Raw genomic sequence first — 23,253 nt, 5'->3', positions numbered from 1 at the left:
CCATAAAACCAACCATAATGAGGTTTGCATCTAAACCGTGCAATCCATTATTATTGCGAAACTTGACTTTGAAGCTATTGCTTAGATGGTGTTTTTTGTAGTCAAGTTGATCGATTAAAACCAGAAAGAACTTTCGTTCCGAATATATAACATTTGCTTTGAAGTTTTAATTTTTGCCAGAAGCTTAAAGCTACGCACTAATTAATTAAAATTCCGTCGGCGCTTTTAGCAATAACAAAGCAGTCTCAAATTTCAGCCAATATTTCCTGTTATGTTCAAAGCTTTTTCAATTTTGGAATTAAAAGTAGTAATTTTATTGATACGAAAAAGTTAATTTTTACACATTGATAGAATAAACAAAGAAAACAGAGTTGATATTCCATTTAAAAAAAATAATAAAAAAGAAGGAATTAACAAGCTGAATAAACTAAAATTATTATTCAAAAACCAACCTTGATTTAAAATTGAATCAATAAGATAACTTTGGGTATGTTGATGATGATGAGGGTTAAAATTGCGGTGGGTCGTAATATACTTCATAGGGGTCAAAGGTGAATGATTCATTGGGTGCAAATGGGCTAATTCGACCCCCGCGAAACTTCTGTGACCCGAGGGGTGGGGTTGCATCATCGCAGGGTGAAATGCGAATGGGTATTTCCACATAGAGTCGAAATCGGACTGGAAATGGGCATGATTTGGGGAATGGTGTTGAGGTTGGGTTTCCGGGTCGATGGATCCCGGTGCGCCCGGGTGCGGGGGAGGGGGAGGGGGTAAACTTTGTTGGTGGTGGTGGTGGGGGTGGACATTCCCATGACCCGCCATTGCCATTCTTGACGAAATAGGGGAACAAAGGGCTTGATAAGAGTAATGCGTGTAGGGCATTGTTTGTGTAATTAACTAGTTTTCTTTTATTTATAATCGAGTTATAACTTCTTTAACCATCTCGTTATAACTTGCATATTTATGACCATTGGTTATATTGCTCGAATCGGAATAAGAGCGAGAAACAGCATAATAGTAGGAGTTTTTGGGGCCATAAAAAGTCAAATTACAAAAAAAAAAATGAAAAATGCAAGATTTTTCCAAGAAGTTGAATAAGTTGATTAGTGTGTATTAAACTTATAAAAACTCAAAATGCATCGATCCGCAAGTTAATTTTTAATTATGTCAGCAGCGTGAGGTAAACGTTGCCCAAAATAATAAACAAAAATAAACAAAACCAAGCAAAATTAATCAGGTTAACAAAATTAGGGCATGATGTCTATGTCGGAACAATACATAACCAATAATTAATAATAAACAACGTGAAATTATTAAATTTCTGCTAAAGTTTCAAATTATGACGTATAATTTGCTGCTAAATGCCAGTTTGTTTCCCATTTTTACTAAGGAGGTCAGCAAATACATTATTGATTCCCTTTTTGTCACTATCTTCCTTAAAGCGTAAACAAATTGTTTACTTTCTGTGCGGAACAACAAATTAAATGACGTGGAGAATTAAACAATAATTCAAGGCGTAGTTAGTGAATAAATAAACCATTGAAATCGTTTAAATTTTATGCTTGTAACACAAATAATGTTGATGTTTTTGTTTATCTGTTTAGTTTTTCATACCATTGTTATTTTTCAGGGAAATATGACATGAACAAAAACATATTTATCGGCTTCAGCAATTTCTGCAAATAATTCTCAAAACGGAAAAAACATAGTGTGTGCATCGTTTTGTAGAGCGTGACATTTTCCAAAATGTCAAAAATCTTGTTTAAAATTGTAATTTTCTGGCGACGTGTAATTAAAAATTGATAACTGAGATAAATTTATGGCAATTTAAATCTTCCTTAACAAATTTATTCTAATTTAATTCGCCATCTGATAAATTTGGAGGCAATAGCTTAAAAACATGCGCTGAATTTAAAATGATATATGTGCACACGCAGTTGTTTTTTTTTAGCATTATACGCGGTTTTTTAATATCATGCCGCGAAATGCGTTTTATTACATTAGTGGAATTTAAATTATATTTCAGTAGGCGATCTCATTAAAATTCAAGCGCGTGCAACAATATGGAAACTAACATTTGTCAGTTCTAATAACTTCAAAGAATAGTTTTTGTTTTAAAAAATTGAAACAATAAATGGTCACTGCACAAAAACAATAAAAAATTTGTAAATTAAAACTCAAGTATGCCAATTTTTGCTCGGAATTGTCCAGAAACAAGTTCAATAAACTGAAAGTCAGCTAAAAACGGAATCGTTAAAAATTCTAATCAGTGGCGTTTTTGCACATTAATAAATATTGATGGTTAGTAATGATAACTGCAGGTTATAACTGGTTTGGTTATAAATGGTTATTATAACCAGCGATTATGATGAGACAAGATAGGATGGAGCGTAGGTATGCTCTTGAGGTAAAGATGGTAAAATAATCAGGTGACAAATTATTAACCAGCGCGGTTTATGACTATAATTCTTTGTCTTCAAGCCGGTCGTAAAATCACGATCAGTTATAAATTCTCCCTGGTTATAATCTTTAACCAACGTAGTTAATACCTGGGGGCGGATTTTCCTTAAAACCCCAAAATCAAAGGAAAAAGCCCACGTTAATAATGAATAAGTAAAGCGTGGAAATGGTAATGGGAAAATGTAATAATTTATAACTATAGATAGGGTTTGTAATAAAGCTTGACCAACAGGTAAAATTAAATTGCCACCGTCAAAAATCTAATCAAGGTTGCAATTCAAAATTTATTTTGGTTCCAACCAAAATTGATGTTCAGATAAAATAAGTGAAATAACTGGCAAGTTTAAAAAGTTTTTATTCTTGTAGTCTTGGTTAAATTTATGTCTTTTTTAATCTAACAGAAAGGAAAAGTGGTTCGAGTACAATTTTGAAAGCCACAAGAGAATTTTTTTTGCCCGGAGAAAATAAAAATTTTGAACGGCACTTAATTTCTATAACCTTGTGTGAAATATTTGCCGCACAAAAATGATAAAAGTTGCAAAATAGTTTACAAAAGAAGTATATTTTGTCTATTTTTTTCGTTATTTCTCCATTTTACGATTTGTTTGGGAGTTACAAAGACATCGGCTTTGCTTTCTATTTCGGTACTGCTAAGTATAAGCAGCGTTAAGTATGCGTTATATGCTATTCCATAAGATATGTAATAAAAGCCTTGCTTAAAGAGACGTGAAAAAATGGGAAATAGTATACGCGTACAAGAGCACAACATATATATAACTAGGATAGTAATATACAATATACATGCGTAGAGAAAGAATAACGCATACAATAGTCATATATCAACATACATCTAACATCAGCTGAAATATAAAAACATCAGAAAAGGAAAATGGAGTTGACAAAAATCCGATCACATGTAGTATCCCAATTTGTTCAACACATGCTGAGAGGAAAAAAACAGTCAAAGTGAAAAAATAATAACCAAGTTACATATTATATACTCGGTATGTTTTAACCATTTATAACTAGCTTAACCAGCCAGACGAGAAATGACACTTGATTTTGAGGAATTATGGGGAAAATCTGAAAAGAATGGGGAAAGGAGTGGAAAGAAACTGGAAAAATGATATCTTTCCATATTTCTTCTACTTTTCGTCAGACATTGAAAAGAAATCCTTATCTTTTTAATACCCTCAAGAGTTTTTTGTTTTGCACTATTTTTGGTAATTTTTCTTCCTTTTTTCCGTATTTTTTGCAAATTTTAGCATATGAAATTTGGGTCAGATTTTAAGATTAGTTACAAAACAGCGGGTTTCAATTAATTAGGAAGAAAGAAGGAAGCAAAAATGGGAAGAAAAACGTAAAGTTTACTTTTCTTTGTTTTTCGCTTTGTTGTTTTCATTTAGGTAAACAAAACAGGCTAATTGGTTGGTCTCTAACAGCGCATAAGAAAACAAAAAATCCGATTTTCCTTTCAAATTTTCCTTTTGTTCGCGTAAAATTTTCGACCCAATTAGCAATTGTGTCGCCTTTAAGTCATTTCAATTTGAAGTCACATGCCAGGAAAAACGCGAATTCTTTCTATTCGGGAAGCAAAAATTGGAAAATTGATTATGTTCCCTGAAAAATTAGCTAATGAACATTTAAATCATCAATTGTTCTTCTGAACAAATTTGTACTAAAAAAGTACAACGCAATAAAAAATGCAATTTGCTGAGATGCCATTGATTTGCCGTTTTTCGGTAATGGTAACATATTTCCAACCTATTTAGTGTTATAATTTATAAGAGTTATAAATTAAAAAGTATGCAATTTTAGAATACTATATACAGCTTTATCAGGAAAATTGTTCAGCTAGTTACATAAATTACTTCGGTTATTAAGCGGTCATTATAACAGATAGAATTTGCCAAATGAAGGAATAATGACCCGATATCTTTGAAACTGACCCAGACTTGCACGAAGGTTTAACAGTAATTTAACGGGCGTTCAGAATTTTCAGACAAAAATTCCCGTGGAGAGAAAGATTCACAATACCACATAGGCTCCTAATAAATTTTCAAATTTCTCTAAGATAATATGGCCTCTTTTGATTCTGAAAAACGTTGTAACAATCGCACGAGAGTTTGGCGCAATTTTTAAGAGCATTTTAGAGTTCAACATGGTTAAAAATACTATAAAATACGTATTCGATATAAATTAAATATATAAATGGATATAAACAAGGAAATTATTACTTAATTTTTACATAATATTTTTAGTCCGCAAAATTGATTATTGACACAGACAAACAATTTGCCAAAAAAACAATTTATCAATTCTTTTGGCCTGTAAGAAAAAGAGCTGCTGCCTGCGAAACCAATTGCCGAACAATTTACTTCCAGCAAAAAAATTAATCTGCATTTTTTTCGTTTAGATTAGTAAACAAATTTTTAACACTAAAAATTTTCTTAAACTGAGTTATGTTAATTAAAATTAAAAACTAAAGCAAAAGACTTCAAAACAAAATTATCTCTAAAGAAACCACGCATAATTGGCCAAATGCAAGAGACTTTGATTCATGTTTTCACTTAAAAAATCTTTTTATATATATATTTATATATATATATATATATATATATATATATATATATATATATATATATACATACATATATATATATATATATATATATGTGTGTGTGCGTGTATATGTATATGTATATATATATATATATATATATATATATATATATATGTATATATATATATATATATATATATATATATATATATATAAAATATGTATGTATCTTTTGCTATGGAAACTTTTTTGCTGAAGAGCGATGTCTTATTAGGGTGTTCGTTAATCAGTTTCAATAGAATTTTTTTAAGGTTCGTCTGCTGAAACTTCTAATATGACTGGAGAAAATGAGCGGTAAAAAACTATGATAATTAATTTTTAAACCTGTAAATGCGTTGATTTTGAACTTGATTAGAACCAATTTCTCCTTTTTGGAAAAAAAAAGAAAAATCACAGAAACCCATATAATGTTCTAACGGAAATCAAAAACAACTAACTTCAAAATGTTTCCTAATTTACTGATTCTTTTAGCGGAGAGATGCATAAGAGCGACAATAATTTTTCTTTCAAAATCCAAAATAAATCATTTTTTGAGGAAATGAATCGGCGATCATGCAGAGGTCAACTGCAACTGATATAGCAATTTTAGCAGACCCATTGACTAGCAGCCTCAAGTTTCTACAGACGTAAAAAGATCAACGTTTGTTAAAAACGTCTCCCATCAAACAACAGATCTGACTAAATATTGTCAATTATCTGGTAAAATATATTAAAATTTAAGATATAATTAATTCGATAAGATGACAAGAAATGACCACTCAACTGCATGCAAACAACAAAAAACATACCACAACAAAAAAAACCCGTAAATAAAAACACGGATAAACTTATAATTGCGAAGATTTTGACATTCTCACTCATTCCTTCGAAAATTCATCTGTATATCGCAATTTAAAAATTGTTAGTCAAGAAAATTGCTTCTTCACTTCAAAAGATATCCAACTAGAAAATATTAATGCAGTTTTCATTAAAAGATGAGAGTCCACAAACATAAAATCTAAAGTAAAGAGGTTACTAAAAATTTAAGTTTCTTTATTTTGTCTAGAAAATTCTTAGGATTTTTCTTCAAGTTCATCATGGTCGTCAAATTCAAATAAGTACAACTTCAAACTAATTAGAAAATATTGCAATCCATTCAGCTCAGTGTGGCATGACTTTTTTAATTCTGGCTGTAAAAATGTGATGTTAGTTTCTTATTAAAAAAGACAGAAGGTACAATGCTGCTATGTTTTCAAAGTAAACGTATTCTGTTAAATAAAAACATGCAAATAGAGTTGGTAAAATTTTCTATTTCTTGAGAAAAAATTAACATTTCCCGTCTTCTAAATTTGTTAATACTGTTTGTTGTGAGAATCAGATGTGAAAAAATATTTGAATTAATTTTCAAAAAGAAACAAAATCGAGAAAAACTAGGAAAAATGGCTGAACCTACTTTAATTTGGTTTTAAAAAGTACAGTTCTCAAAAGACCTACAGTCCATGGAAATATATTTCTGAGATCATACCATAGAAACTGAAAACACCATTGCAATTAAATTCATATCAGCTGGTCGGAGAATTTAAAGAAAGGAAACTATGATAAACTTTAAAATTTATTTGAAATTGTGTATCGGCATCTTGGTTTAATTTGAAAAAATATATATTTTTGCTGAATTCATTCCCTGTCTTAGCAAAATTTCCACAAAAATTTCCTCAATAGTTTAGAATAATAACGAGATAAAATATTTTAGAAAAAATGGGGAAAAGAAGAGAAAAGCTAAGTTTTTGAAAAGAAAAATTCTTTAAACCCAATGTCATGTATGCACTAGCAATGAAAGTGTATAACTGAATAATTCAAGTGATATTATTGTATGATGCACAAATCGTTGATTAATAGAAATATTTATGAAAAACTTAAAATTATTCAATTATGAAGTTCAAAAAATTTATAAGGGGCTTGTGATTTTTAATAAGGGTAATAAGGGTAATTTCGTATCTTTCATGAGGGGTAAGAACAGGTCTGATAAAATACTTGGTAATCCTTTAGAAGCCTGTTGTGTTGGCAAAAATGAACAGCTATTTAGATAACTGCCCTCCAACATGGAGTCGAAAAGGATAACCTTATTGCGGTGTTTTTTATTTAGATTCTGAAAAAAATTAGAAAATCTGATGGATTGTAAAAATATGTCATGACAGAATTCAAAAATACCCTGATTAAAATACGAATCCATAGCCCAGATAAGGACAAAAATGAAATGAAAAGACTTATTGGTATATATGTACTTATATATGGACTTATTGGTACCGAATAAAAACAGTTCGTTTTGTCAGAAAAAAAAGATCTTTTCGTTTTATAACCCCACTGCGTCCCCCCAAATTACAGTGCACTTGACTTTACATAGTAAATCATAATGTAAAATTATGGCACGTGCGTCGTGGGGTGGGGAGGTGCAAATAATATGCGCCCACTAACGTGGGGGGACCAGAAAAGATCCGAAAAAATAATGCACGTTCGTGCATTCACAATATAGAACAAACCATATGATATAAAACTTCACATGTATTACGTAATCCGCGTCAGACATGTAAAGATTGCGAGACAAAACGGTACATGATATCCGTATTATTTTGTGTGTAGAGTTTCTCAAAATGCTTACAAAATGCTTAAATGCTTTCCGAGAAATTCAGGAGGTCTAAGAAAAATAAAACTAGCTCTCTTCATAATCGAGTCATGAAAACATTAGTACAGTTAAGCTTCGAAAATCAATAAAAATGAATTTTTTATGGGCGAAAAATTTATTATTAGTCTGAAATAATAAGCCACAGAAGGAGTTCAGATTTTTCCCCAAGTGAATATAACCCTAATTATAAATTGGTCACTTGTAAGAAATGTTGGTGTTACTCAACTACTAATTTGTCCATAACAAGCTATATAGCCTTAAAAGGAAAGCTATAAAAATATAAGGTTAAAAAACAAAATAAAAATAGCAGCCCAAATTTCTGCTATAGGCGTTGGTTAATTTTCTCTTTATAGATTTGTCTTTTAACTTTTGTTGATTACATAGAAAGCAAAGAGCGCCAATTTAGTTAATGCGCCGAACAAAAAATTTCATTTTTGCGTTTTGAAAGTCAAGAAATATTGGTTAATAAAAGCGGAAAAGTTCAAAAAACGCTTAAATTGAACAGATAAAAAGCACATTTTTCAAGTCAAAAGACAGTACAATATGTGTTCGTTTTGTAACACCATACAAAAAATTGACATAATGGTAAATAGCGTAACGCGAACAGGAAACAGGTAAGAGTGGGGAAAGTCTGATTAATGATTAGCACTTTTATAACACTTTTCCATCTAATTTCACTTCCCCACTTTTCCACTGTTGTAGTGAACAAAAGATTACTTGGGAATAATGGCATTAAGGCTGCCAGACTTTGTGGAAAATGGGAAAAGACCCCCTCCCCTTTTCCCCACATTCTTTTCCCTAAATTTTAATCCCTCAAAACCAAACCTACTCAGGTGTGAAAAGGTAGGTCGTGAATGACTTTCAACCTTGTGTTGAAAATGCAAACATCCTTCAAAAAGAACCAAAATTTCACCTTCAGGAAAAAATTTAAGGTTAAATTTTCATCTCTGTCTGAATTATCTCAAATAAGGTTCGATTAAATTTACTCATATCAGTAAGAAAAGTCCGTCTTCGAAATCGGAATTTGCTTAGAAATTTGGGCAAAACAAGATTTTGCCCATTTTGTTCTTTTTTCTAAAAAAGCCCTGTTCGGACGTTGACACTGTTTATAACTTTTTAAAATATAAAAATTAAGAGAAAGGTTACTTTTTTTGATAAATGCCTCGATTATCGAATTAATTCTTATAAAATAACTGAAGCTATTTCGATTTAATAAATAAATCTACAAAAATCGAGTTGAAATAGATTAATCTCTCATTAACTTTGAGTCTAAATTTAGCCCAGATAACCTTCAAACCCATAAAACCACTTCAAAACAGTTATTCAAGGCAATTTGACCAAAATAATCTTTTACTTCCGAAATTCGACTCCCAAAAAACCTTAAAAATCAAACTTAAGTATCTGGTAATTGAAAATTGCGGCTGAATAATGGTAACCATACAAGTAGATAAACGAATGAAAACCTTCAAAAATTGAACAAAGATTGTTTTGACTTTAGACTACAAAGCGAATTTGTGTTGAGAATTATGAAGCGATAAATTTTAACGTAAACTCAGTATTAAAAAGGTGTTTTGAAAATGTGTGCGCCAAAATTACTGCTTCAGTCTTTGCTAAATTATTTGTAGGCTTTAGAGGTGCTTTTCAAAAGCCCTCTTAACAGCGGTCGTCCCGGGGAAAGTTGCAAAACAAGTGGGTAAAATCGCAATTTAAGGGATTACTGAAAAAGGAAGTACCTAAATTGGAAACAGACTTTAAATGGAAAATTGTTTGTTGGTTTAAGCTGTCCCATTTTGGTGAAAATTCCAATATTCTTTTTTCTCTAAAAATGCATAAAATTGTACTTTTAAAAAGCATCAAAAAGCGTATTTTTACGCGCGTAAACGTGAACCGAATTGTGACTTAGGAATATATTTAAGAATGCAGTTTTTAGCGTGGCGGAAAAATTTAGTAACCGCTCTTTCAGAAAAACTTGTTTATTAATTTCGGCAGTAAATAAAACGGAGAAAAAACGTGCTTGGTAAATACGTGGTCAGCGATTTAAGTTGGTGAAAAATAAACTGAAGATCAATTGAAGTAAACATAATGGTAGAAAAAGCAGACAAAAAATGTGAACATTTTTACATGTCGTTTGGTTCTAATTCATTTCCCCCAATGGATAAAATATTAATTATGTCGCGAAGGTTTTGGTTTTAGCGCAGCTGCAATGGAGAGCTAGACCAATAATTGCAAAGCGCGGTGAAACTAATTGAAAAAGAGATTTGAAGACCAACAATGAGAAATTGGGAATATGATGGCAAAATAGGCGGATAATAAACCCACACAAAAGCAAAATGAAAGCAAAAACAATATGATCCTTTCTAAGGCGATTAAACGCCATTTCAAAAGAAACGGCACACTGGAAATTCTTTTCATCATAATTTTAAAGGTAGCTTCCATTTTCTTTGCTGAAATCGTTAAATTACCCCCCCCCCCCCCCCCCACCGCCGCTCCCCGCCTTTCCCTAATTTGCGGTACCACTCCCCACCTGAAAAAAGAACAACCCCGCCTTAAAAAGAGAATAAAAGGAAAAACCGCCCATTCAGCTTTTATTTCATATGCTCCAGTGTTCTTCTGTTCATAAGCTTTCATTTCAAGTTTAAAGGCGAGAATTTTTACGGAAATTTTTCTCGATATCATTTTTATATAACGCGTGAAAAAAGTGAAAAAATTATATAACGCGTGAAAAAATTCAACTTAAGAACAAAAAATGATCAAAACGAATGAAAACTCAAACAAAAGAAGGCTTAAAAAGAGCAAAAATGAACTGAAAAGGAATAAATTTCGAACAGAGAGTGAACAAATTTTGAATCAATTGAGACTTGAAGATTTTTTGAGTGAAGAAAACTTGAAGTTAATGTGAACACGATGCTGATTAATTTCAACAACCGCTCCAGGAAAAGGGCAGCAAAGATTTTCCTTTCCACAAAATGGCCTCTAAGGCTGAAAAAGAGGGAGCCCATAGGAAGTGATTTGAATTAAATCAAATTTCTGTGGGGTGAATTATGAAAAATGAGGGAGAGAGAGGGGTGAGATAAAGTTGCCAATTGAACCCAAAATTGTCAGCCGCAGGCCGAGGGGAAGATTCCTAATTAAGTACCCCTCATTTCTATTTTCGTCACTCATATTCAATTTAAAGAGCTGAAAAACATAAGACTGTAATGTTACAGTACATGGACATGCGGTTAAGTGCGTCGAAAAGACTTTTTATTTTGTGATTCATCAACAACATTAAAAAAAAGTTTATATGAAATGAACTGACACAAAAACAATTATTTTGAAATAGGAGAGAGCGACCTCTTGGATATGGCTAATAGGAGCTGAGCTTAAAAAATGACTTCTAAGAAGTTTGTAATGACCTGATGTGATCAGAAAAAAATGCTAGATTGCAGCATTTTTAGAATCAAGCTACCATTACTGTGGCTGCGAGAGAAACATCTTTAACATTTAGGCTATTTAAGACAAAAATAATTCCAATTGATATTAATATCAACTTTCATTATGAGATGTTATTACAAAATTTGAGACTCCCATTATAGCCCCACCACGAAAACATAGTACCCTTTTAGTATATTTAAATTGGGGGGGTATACGAGTACTCAACGGGGGTGGAGGGGACTATAATGGGGAAACAATTTTGACATTGCATTGCTTCAAAAATACTGAAAGAAGGAATTTGTTCAAAATCATTCGATACCAGCAATGTGACTTGCTGCGAACATTTGCAGTGCTAAAAATTAAATGCAAGAAATTCCTCTATACGTAGCCAAAAATTCACTTCCACGAACACTGGCTTTTTCAGATGTGGAAGTTGCCTGTTTAAAGCAAGGTTACGTGACTCTATAGACTCACTTCAAAATTATGTTTTAACATCTCAAACTACTAAGGGGCTATAGAACTAAAAAGCAGAGTCACCTATTCTCTATATAAATCATTCAAGATAGAATGGAAATGCCTAACGATAGTAAGTTTTAAATTTGTTTTTTCTAACATTAGAACCAACAGAAAACTACTTAATTAACTTTTTGCTAAAAAATAGCTAACATACAAAATAAAATCCGAAAAAAAACTTACCGAAAAAGAGAAACTGCGAACGAAAGTGAGTGCTCCTCAATTTAACCAGGAATTAAACACCAGCAAAGTAAGAAAAAACCCAAGCATTTAAACTACGCAAACAAGCCGGCCAGGAGAAATCGGAATAAGGAAAAAATCAAAACAATAGACCGCAGACCTTTAAAATCGGAGATAACTAAAAAATTTATGCATGAAAGTAAGATTTACTAATTTCAAAACTAAAACTGACAAGAAACCCATTTTTCTCAATTTTTTTATCTTTATTCAGATATGGGCTAGTTGTTTCTCCGGTTCCGAAGAAAAATTTCTGGAAATAACATTAATGCGGTCTTTCGTAAAAAATTAAACCAATAATTTTTAAAAATGCATAGTTTATTGATATTTTAAGATTTTCGTATGCTGAAAAGACTACTACGAAATATTTGAGAGCAATTACGTTTTTAGCAGCCGACCAGTGATAGCAAGAAAAAACTTTGGACTCATCATCGAGTTTTGCGATGAAAATGGATTCGGATTGTATTTTTCATCTGTCTTTTTTGATTTTTTTTTGCAAATATTTTATTCCAATTACTTGAAAATCCTTTCTCATTCAAAGGTGCTGTTTATTAACAAGTCTTTTTATACTCCAGTAAAGTCTAATGAAGCAATATTGTGTATTATGGGTAAAACTTATGGCTGGGTAAATTTAGGGAGCTATATTAGAAAATATGCAATGCCTTCAGTTAATAAAAAATTTTTTTGGTAAAATAACCCGAAAAGCATCAAAAATTTTTAATTTATTTTTGATATTATAAAATTTTGGTCATGTTAACAGTTTTGGTTACATTTGTTAACATTTTTGATTCAAGGGAGAAGCATCAGGAGCCTTATCATTTCTGGTCTTGATGTGGAGAACTTAGTCCAAAATCTATTGAGTTTTTAATGGGGCGCTGTTTATGTTTTTTTAAAACTTCTTTGCCCTTTTTGGTTTTTTATGTTAGTTACAGAACAATTTTACAGGCCACAAGGAGGCCGATGAATCTTCATAAAAAATGAAGCAAAAAGCATCTGTTGTTTTGGCTTCAACAGCGTTTGCTTAAAACTATTCTCTATTTTCTGAGTTTTGCATGTGTGGTCTTTTGACTTAGTCCAACTAATGACATGTGCAATTGGCTTCCTAAGCAGTAACAAGTTAAATTATATACATTTTTCCATTTGAAAGCATACGATTGTTGTTATATCTTACTGTTTGAAAAGTTGTTTTCTTACTTTTTCGAAAGTTGTTCTGTCTAACTGTTTGCAAAGTTGTTATGTCTTACAACACAAAGAACGTTATGTTCTTAAAAAAAATTGTTTTTTTTTTAGATTTGCCAATTTCAAATTTTTGCAATATTTGAGCGTAACCTCATTAAAGAAAGAGGTTGCCTTCTTTCAAGTGGATTTTTTTTGGAGTCTTTCAATTTTTGTTTTTTGTTTAAATAATTGTTTTTTGGCGTGGATACTGCGAATTTTCATAAGTTTTCTATTTATTTTGTTGTCATTTTCCGTTTTTTAGCTTCTCTTTTGCTGTCTTTTTCAATCACCAGATTAATGGCACATAAAGACAAGTCGCATATCACGTTATCGGTGTTGAAATAAGGAGCAATTTTTTACATTCAAAATTTTTAGAAAGTATATTTTGATCTTTTAGGCTTCCACGCCATTTCCTCGCAAGATTGAATAATTCTTATTTTTGACTTGTTCGTTTTGTAGTCAAATGAAATACTGGATGATTTCGACGCTTTGAGAAAGTGTAAACCTATTTTTCGACTCTGCCCTTTCTGTTTTCTGTAAACTTGTTATTTATTCTCAATAAAGACAGTTCCCATATATTTTTATCGTACATGCAATTCATTTGGTTTAGTTTACTTTTAATATGATGCTATTTCAACTTATCCTTGAGTTTTTTAAAAACTTATTCATTAAGTTTTATTTTCATTTGATGCTCGTTTTTTCTCTTTCTCTCTTTAATTGCAGTTGACATCGGCTACCGAATGAGTTTTTGTTCCATTTTTATATTGGTTATAGCTTAAAGCTTTTTTTTAAGTGGATGAACGAATTATTTTCGAACAATATGTGATTTTTGAGTGTTTTCTATCTCTTCCTCATTTTGTTGAAAATTAGGTCAAAAACGCGGTTGAGAAGGTCTGAACATTATGTTACCGAGCCTCCTTTCTTAAATTTAAGAATGGTACTTGTAAAGACAGATATGATCAGAGATCTGATGAACCAATATTCCATAAAGGGAATGCTGTTACGGGACCCTTAAAGTTGGACTTAGTCCACACCAGCAAAACTTGAAAAGAATTTGAAAACCGGATACTTTCCGTTCATGCCCCGCACCCCCCGTACGTTGTGTACCACAGTTATAGAGCACACGCCATTACATAATAAACCGTTATGTAAAAATATGCCAGGTACGTAGGTCCGGAGGGGGGGGGGGGGGGGTAAAAACGAAAAACGGAAAAGATCCCAAAAATCTAAAATTGTAGTGGTAAAATATTGTAATTGGTCACCTACTTTTTCAATTATGTCACCATTAATTTAACTATACAGAGCAAAAAACCTTTAAAAATTTTAGATTGTAAAATAAGCAATAACCTACTTGTTTAGTTGATGCACCACAATTCTGCAAAGTTATGAAGCTTGTGTCAAATTTAAATCATATCGTTTGTTCACATTTCTCCAGTTCGAGTTATTCTTATCAACTAAAATCGTCATCATAAAATGTCTGCTAATGCGGATTAAATTAAAGTCAATAGAAGTGTCTTAAATAATAGCGACTACTTTCAAATGATAGATAAAATTGAGTGACAAATTGGAAAATGGAAATACGCCGTGTTTAATTGTCAAATATTGGCATTATTTAATACAAAAGGTCATAGTTTTGTATCTAACACAAGCCCGCAAACTTTATATGGTTTATTTTAAAATTAGGCATGTGACTTCAATTTGTTCAAAACGTTGTACTTGTATTTTGTAATTTTAAGTGTTTGTATTTAGTTTCATGGTCATACTCATTATAAAAATTTTCCAAAAATTTCCAAAAACTTTTAAAACTAGCTTTTTTTATAAAAAATTTTGGCATTTTTCAAAAAGAATTATAAAAGTCAGAAAAAAAATTTGGCCAAATTTGGCATTTTGATCAAATGAATGTTTCGCAAAGAATGATTTGATCAAATTACCAAATTTGGTCAAACTTTCGTTTTTGATTGCAATCAATTTCATCAGAATAAAATTGACGGGCCAATTTTTCAAAAGTTCGGTCTGTACAAAAATGGGTCTTTCCCATTATAGCCCCCTCCCCCCCCCCCCCCCCACACACACACACACGAAAGGACAATTTACCCAATTCCATTTTACCCAATGCCATTATACCCAATGCCATTATACCCAGCCTGCTATTTTACCCAATGCCAACTTACCCAATTTGCCCTACTGGTAAATTAACCAGAACGACTATTTAGCCGACCATGAAATAAATTTCCCAAGAGACTTGATATGAAACTATCACAACCGAACATGGAAATATATATAGTCCACAAATATTTTAAATCATCCCCAATATAATGGGAAAGACCCCAAAAATTAGCAAAGACATTTCTTTCATTAACAGTTTGCACAAATTTTGAAACCTTTGACAAAATGAAAAATTAGCATTTTAATGCACAATTTTTGTCACGTGAATTAAAGTTTTCCTTATTTGGCAGTACAAGTAAAAGCAATGTGCTATCCTCTCTCCCTTATGACCTCAATAGCATCTCTGGTATACCAGTAAGCATTAACCAAACTGGTTAACGAACCCCCTCTCCACCTCCCCCCCCCCCCCCCTAAAAATGGAAATGTGATTAGGGTTAAACAGATAAATGTCCGATGGAGCGGGAAAAGTGACATGTGATTCCCTTCCATCAATTAATCCAAATCCCAACCCAGAAAAAGGGAAAAATAAGATAACGAGACTGAATTTATTTAAAAATCAGTAACAACAATTTGATGTTTGCCTCAAATTTGAAAGAAAAACGCATCTCTTGGTCACAAACTTCCCTAAAATCAGATAAATTAGGAAAATTTGAGAAAACAACATGACCATGAATTTACCTAAAATCGCAATAATTAGAAAATCGTTGTAAAAAAAACAAAATTGGGAAAAGGGACACAATCAGACCAACAAATAAGCATGAAATTTTCCCAATTCAAAAAAAATATCGGAACAACATTTGCTAAAACCTAAAGTTGACGATCAAAATTTAGACCGGAAAATCATGACCCAGAGAGTTGCTTGTCAAAACTTTTTAATGAAAAATCGGGAAAACTTAAAGGCCATCGCAAAGAAGAACGTTTGTGGCAAATGAAAAAAGTTCAAGTCAAAAGACGAAAAACAGTATTCCAATGTTACTTCTACAATACTGGGGGAAAGTCAGCGTACAATTTCAAAGCAAGCTTGAAAAATCTTGCGCTTCTATTAATCTGATAATTTCTACTCAAAAAATTTGATCATGTGTACTTTCATCTAATTCACTCTTAGACAAGAACCTAAAGATTGGTTCTCTCAAAAGTTATTTGTAGGGGCCGAGATTCCAACTATATTTGGCAAATAGCCGGCTTTCAAACATGAGAATTTCAGAGCACTAACATAATTCTTCACCAGTGGGACAAAAAGGGACTGACTCCTGTAGTTCCTCGAAGGAATTTGAACAAAAAGCTAGATATCGGTCTCAGAGACCGAACATTTCAAGTAGAAAAAGAAAAGGAAATATTCAAACAGCATTTCCATAAATGAGTTAATGAAAACTATTTTTTTTGTAAAATAACAAAATTTGCTGTTTTCACGAATTCTGTTAATATTAATCATGTTATCCATAACTTTATTACAGAAAAATTTGATTCTGACGACATCAGGAATCGAGAAATCACTTGAACTTATAAATGGACCACTGTTTCTATTAGACTCCTTTCTGTTTACGACTAAACTGAGAACCAATGACAAAGAGCGCAAAAATTACAATATATTACAATCATATTGAGGGCTGCATTTCAAAAATGGTTCGAAAAACATGTTGTCTCTTGAAAACCTTGTCTCAAGTTCAAAATATAACTTTCTCATTGCAATTGATTCCAACATATTTTACAGTTAGGGTCATAGACACATATGTGCGCACCATGCGGTCAACAGGAAATCAGAACAGTAAATCGACAAATAGACCCGTTCGGTTGTTTTAACCTAAAACATAGCAATGGTGTAGATTTTTTTCAATTTTTTTACCTCAAATGTTGTTATATATTTAGATTACTTTATATCGCAATTGATGAACTGGAATTTAAAATTTAGCTCTTTTTAAATTCACGAGGCATTTAGAAATCAAATTAAAACGATGAAACAGCTATATTTCGCAATTTGAAATATGTCCAATGAGCTCACGCATTTCATTTTTTATAAAAATTGCAAACAACTGTTGCTCCTACCAAAAATCAAGATCTGATTTAACATGAACTTAAGAAGAACTAAGCAATACCATAAACACTTCAAATATTTCTTCATTGGGTTCAGGGGCACAAAACGACTTAAAAACTTTGCTTTGATTCTGGTAGGGAACTAATTTGTCTTTCGTCAATAGACTAATTGTCAAAAATCTCACATCAACCTTGCTTGGGATTTTAAACAAAAAGGTATCAATTATGTAAAAACATTTTGAAACCCTTGCCTCGTTTTTTTTCTTTAAATTTTTGAGTTACAGTTCTTTCTTTGTTTTTGCATATATAGATTTTAGGAAAACGCAAGCTATTTTGATTCAGCAGCACACAAACAATTTATTCTAATTTTCTCCTACCTCAGACTTTTTAATTACGGTTTTGCTTGATTTTTCATCTTGACAAACTGAAACCTGCAAAAAAAAACGAATACTAGAATGCAGCTTCTGTGAAATTATATCATCAAACAATGACAGTTTCTATCTTGAAATCGTGGGATATACTGGGAGATATTTTATTTGACATTATAATTTTAAAATTTGCGTTTCTTATGAGTTGGTTCAAATTTCGTGAACAAAAGGAAAAAGAGTTGAAGAATTTCGAAATTATCCAAAGAATGTTTTCGTAAACTTTTCAGAGTCAATTTCTACAGATTTTGTGCTTATATCAAAGAAAAGCAGTTATAACTTCTCATCTCTGCAACTTTTAGGTTTAAGAATGGTTCAAAAACGGAAATTTGTAGATAAAAAACAAACGATGGTTAGATGAAACCAAAAAGTTTGTTAAAAGTAAACGCATGTACAAAAATGTAGCAAAAGTACGAGAAATGAGTCATAAAGCAGTAGAATTATTTTAAGTTGGTTTTCGGAAAATTCCAAAATGATTGTTAACTTTTCCTGGAAAATTTTGTTCTCAATTTTCTTGAAACGTTCTCATTTCATTTTCCGTTTTTCTGGATACTTTTAAAACAAAAGAGTATATCAAGATAAATTTGAAAACCATGAAAACATTGAGGTAAAGAATATTTTGTAAGTTTTTAAAAAAGTCAAATTATCGTCGATAGCCAGTAACTGTCGACTATGCATCTCAAATTCAAAATACTTTTACAATTTAACACTTTTCCACCCCGGCAAATAATTTTACTGCATGGAATTTAACAAACAGTTCTGTTAACTAATGAGAAAAAGAAAAATAGTTGATATTTCTTTACACTCTTTTACCTCGGAAACAATTGGAATCATTTTTTTAACAGCATGCGCATCGTATAAAATCATCATTAGCCGGTAACTTGAAGCATGCGGAGTTAATTATTTTTTTAAAAAAAACCTTTAAAAATTTGAAAAAGCTCTGAGAAATTCAAGACACTTTCCCCTGATCCTGATTTCAATCATTCTGAAAAAATGTTCTCCAAATAATAATGATGAGGAAAATGTATGAAGGTTCATTATCAATTTTTTAAAATTCCAACTGATGACTAAGAGTTCAACGAAAACTAAACTGGTAAAATTGCCTGCACATTTAACAAAAGGTTCCAAAGGAGGACATCAATAAGTTAAACATCTAGCAAGCATAAATAACGGGTAGGTTGTAGGTTCATTTCAACAAATCGTTTTTTTTTCTTTCTAGCGTACCTCAAGACAATTATTATAAGTTGATTTCAACTTGTTTCTCGAAATTTATTCTATGTAAAGTCTCTTTTAATACATCAAACGCATGCAAATCAATTTTTAATCGTTAAAATTTCACATATTGCAACATATCATTGCATTTTGTGATGGCCTGGGTTGGTTAACCTGGAACATAGGACAATGCTCGCTTTTTTGAAATTTCCACTTCGGCAAACAATTAATGAACAAAAAAGTTTCATTTTTTGAAATTTTCAGCGCATTTATGAAATCAAATTTTTTTTGCGTTAAGTTGCACATTTATGTTTTCGTTTTTCAGGCAGGGGTACTCCGTCTGGTTATCAACCACTAGCAATTAACTAAATATTAAGTAACAAATAACTGTTTAAACGCTGAATGTTCTTCGGCTATCGTGATATTACAGAGACAACGAATATTGGCTGCCCTGTCATAAAAAATAATATCTATTTATCACAATTTCACGAAGAAATTCAGTTATTTAAGAAATTAAGTACTGCATCAAAACAATTCGGAAAATTGAGAGAGGTACATAGTTCCATTTTTTGCAATCCATTTTTAAAATTATCTGGAAAAAAATCAATCAGATCGAACAAAAAATACGGCGAGATGATTTTCAACAGGGATCATGTTATAGTTGTTTGATCGTTGAAATTGTATTTTTTATAGTGTTTGTCTGAATAAATTTTAATTGTTTCTTTTGAAAGTCGGAAAATTTGTGAAGTTCTTCAATCGATAGTATTTTAATAAAGAGAAGATGACTGAAAACAAAAATTAAGAAATTTAAATTAATAGTAGTTGTTGTTGTTTTTGGAGCAATAAACTAATACGTTTCTATGATTTTACAGAATTCGACAAAATCTTTTTTCAGCTTCCGAAGCTCAAAAAAAAAAACAACCAACAGCTGTTCAAAAATTTCAAAATGAAATTAAACATTCGATTTATATAATATGCACGCTACTGATAATGAAACTGCTAAAAGTGGTTTTCAATTTAATGCTAGAAAACAGCAAAAGTGTGATCAGACAACGTGATCTTGGATTTTAGACATGTTTAAAGAGATGCAAGCTGAAATCAAAAAATAATAGAAAAATATTGTCAACAAATAGTATCAGCAAAATTTATCAACAGTTGATGTTTTCAGTAATATTCTCAAAGCTGTATTTTCTATGATTGTGCTCTGACCGGTTTTTATCTACAAGAAAAATTCAGAATTATGAGAATCCGGGTCGAGGTTTGGCGGTGAATTTTTGTAAGAAATGCGGTTCAATGCGGTGAAAAAATATAATTTTCACCGCGTATTTCTTACATTTTTTTTGCGGTGAAACGCGGTGAATTATTTATTTTCACCGCGTTCTCAGTATTCTTACAAAAAAGAATCGTCCACACAGGGGCTCGAACCTCAGATCTACTGCATGCCTTCACCTGCTTATTACACTGCTCCAACTGTCACTTACTGCTTTGATATTTCTCGTGAATTTAAATCGGATTGAGTTAACGTTGGAAAGCAAATGCGGTGAATTTTGCGGTGAATTTTTGTAAGAAATGCGGTGAATTTTGCGGTGAAATTTTGTAAGAAATGCGGTGAAATGTGGTGAATTATTTTTTTTCACCGCATTCACCGCTTTCACCGCATTTCTTACATTATTTTGCCACAAAAATCGATGCGGTAAATTTTTGTAAGAAATGCGGTGAATTTTTGTAAGAAATGCGGTGAATTGTGGTGAATTATTTTTTTTTCACCGCAATCATCGCATTTCTTACAAAAATTCACCGCATTCACCGCATTTCTTACAAAAATTTAACCAAAAACCTCGACCCGGGAAAGAAACCAAAGATTATGGACTGAAAATTGCGTTTTCCCTTGGAATTATAACTAACATGAATATGACAAAACTAATTGCGAATAAACATTGGAGGTCAATACTTGAAAGACATTATCAACCATTGCAAAAATAGTATTATTATTATTATTATTATTTTTCCAGGTTGTTTGTCACTGTTGAGAATAAAACAGGTAATCTTACTTGGAATTGAGAAGGAATGTGAAGGATGCATTAAAGAATGTTGTTGTAATTGGTGGGAATTGTTGTGGGAGAAATTTGAACTACCACCGTTCGTGGGAATCGATATCCACGAAATTGTGTTCATCATTCTCACAGGTTTGATCACGTGACCAGTCTGTGATGACGTCACAGCTTCTAGATTATTCTGAGAGTTGTTCACTTGGTTGCCCGTGGGGTAATTTTGTGCGGCTGCAATAATGGCACCCAAAGAGGGGGGTCTCCGAATGTCGGGGTTTACGTTATGGCTACTGATACTAATTGGGTTATAACTGCTATAACTATAAGAACCACTGCGATTCATAACCAATCGGTTATTAACAGAGCCATAGTTAAAATGGTAATAATTCGGGTATAACACTAAGCTATGTCGATTTAGAACCGCCGGGTCGTAATGGACAAATTGGGTTTCGCCAACCAGGGACGAAATGTCTTTATGGCTTCTGTTATGGATATTTGCGGGTCCGGTGTTCACGCGAGGTCTATGGGTTTGATAATGCCCATAATTTCCGTAATTTCCAATTTGAAAAAGAGTCCTCGGGCGACTAATTTCCGAGTTCGGATTATCTCGGCTGGTTTCTTTATCGTGATCAGAATTAAACGTACAGTAATCGAATTTGGAATTAAAAGTGCTTCGTTGATTCTGTTGTTGTTGTTGTTGTTGTTGTTGTTGGTGTTGTTGTTGTTGTTGTTTATCTGGTTTTTTCCTCCTGTTTACTTCGCTTTGTTTTTTGCTATTTTCTGTTTGTTTTTGTTTGTTTTCATCACTTTTGTGACTCAATTGACGGCTGTATGTTTGGTTCTGCTGGAAATTTTGTTCGCACTCTGGGATGTTTTCGATTTCTGGGGAGTTCTGTTCTGACGAGGGAGACTCGTAATACGAACCGTGCTGTTTATCACTGCCGGATTCCAACATGTTGTTAAAGTTCTCAAGTTAAAAGATCAATAAATCTTAACTGACTTGTAATATCTAGTTTATTACAACTTGTGTCACAACCAAAACTATAGCAGCAATTTTTGTAACAACAATCGATCGGAACAAATTTAATTCAAAATTTTAGACCCAGAAAATTACAATTTGGCGACTTAATGTATAAAATAACATTGCATGCCTGCGGTAATTTTATATTTTGGATATGAAAAAATATAGAAAGAAAAATACGAAATATAAGAAAAAAAACAAGATAAATTATCAGATTCAAAGATGTCAGATGAAAATTAATCTTGACACTTTAAAGCGAAGAAAATGAAAAATTAATTTCCGATTTGTTGAGAAATCGAAATCTAGTGAAGTAGAGCTCTTGTAAGGTTTCTCACAGATCAATGAACTCCAATTGAAGCGTAAACAAATTACCACTAACTAAAAAGTGGTTCACTTATAACTAGGTTATAACAAAAAAGGGGTGAAATTTGATAACTAATCCTTATTAGGCATAATTTTTTTTGCCTCATCAATGTAAATACTCTGCAAATACAATTAACCAAAATGATCAGAAATTTATAACCGATAAAGAAGTTCTTTAGGGTTGAACTTAATTTGAGATAAAGAAATTACTGTCTTTTGAAGAAAGCAGAGATATTTGGTTAGAGATCGGAAATTGACCAGGAATAATAACTTAGTTATAACTCAAGTTATAGCTTATAAGAACTCATAACCAGGTTAATACTTTGAATCAATATTAGTCGAAAGTTGAATATTCGCGAATTCTTAACAACTGACCGTGTTAAGAACAATTATAAACATAATTTTAATAGACCAAAGAATTTGACTTCTTTCAAATTTGAGCAAGTTTTGCAAACCTTTGAAATGGGTTTAGGTTTGATAAAGACTTTCAAAACAAACATGCCGAAGTGAAAAGTCGACTTTAGTTTATTACTTGAGTCAAATTAGTTATAACTAGTTATTAAAACTATTAAAATTATATGGTTCCACCAAATGTAACTCAGAAACAACAGGTAGAAATTGGTAAAAAAATAATAGTATTTATTACATTAAGTAAGTAATTATTATTTTAGTTATAAGTATTGTAAACTCAACTTGTTTTTAATACATTTTAATATCTAAATGGTGATTACTGAACCCAAAAAGGTAAATATTTGCTAACCAATAACTATGGCAGGCAAATGCTAATAGCAAAATGTTCGTGCACCCGAAATTCTCCCAGCCCCCCTTAGGAAACAGTAAACAAAATAAAGACCGCATTTTCT

At 31.8% G+C, this 23,253-nt stretch overlaps 1 protein-coding gene across 6 annotated transcripts in view; it reads right to left on the bottom strand.

Annotated features, from left to right (window-relative positions):
* The window catches only part of LOC142350290 (uncharacterized), a 189,067-nt gene that overhangs the window by 50,095 nt on the left and 115,719 nt on the right, over positions 1-23,253 (bottom strand). Inside the window, exon 1 of one of the 6 annotated variants that reach the window (XM_075402086.1) lies at positions 21,010-22,896. The exons of 3 other annotated variants lie outside the window; for them this stretch is intronic. In XM_075402086.1, coding sequence (XP_075258201.1) covers positions 21,010-21,961 — 952 coding nt within the window. In that variant the 5' untranslated portion in view covers positions 21,962-22,896. Of the gene's footprint in view, positions 1-452; positions 3,345-14,475; positions 14,837-21,009; positions 22,897-23,253 lie in introns of those variants that run through there. 2 more of the 6 variants (XM_075402091.1, XM_075402089.1) reach the window with 2 other exon arrangements.

This window comes from Convolutriloba macropyga, chromosome 12 (assembly GCF_964194025.1).
Source record: "Convolutriloba macropyga chromosome 12, txConMacr16.3, whole genome shotgun sequence".
Lineage (NCBI taxonomy): Eukaryota > Metazoa > Xenacoelomorpha > Acoela > Convolutidae > Convolutriloba > Convolutriloba macropyga.
Note: the sequence above shows the minus strand (reverse complement) of the source record. Positions and strands in the feature narration are given on the sequence as shown.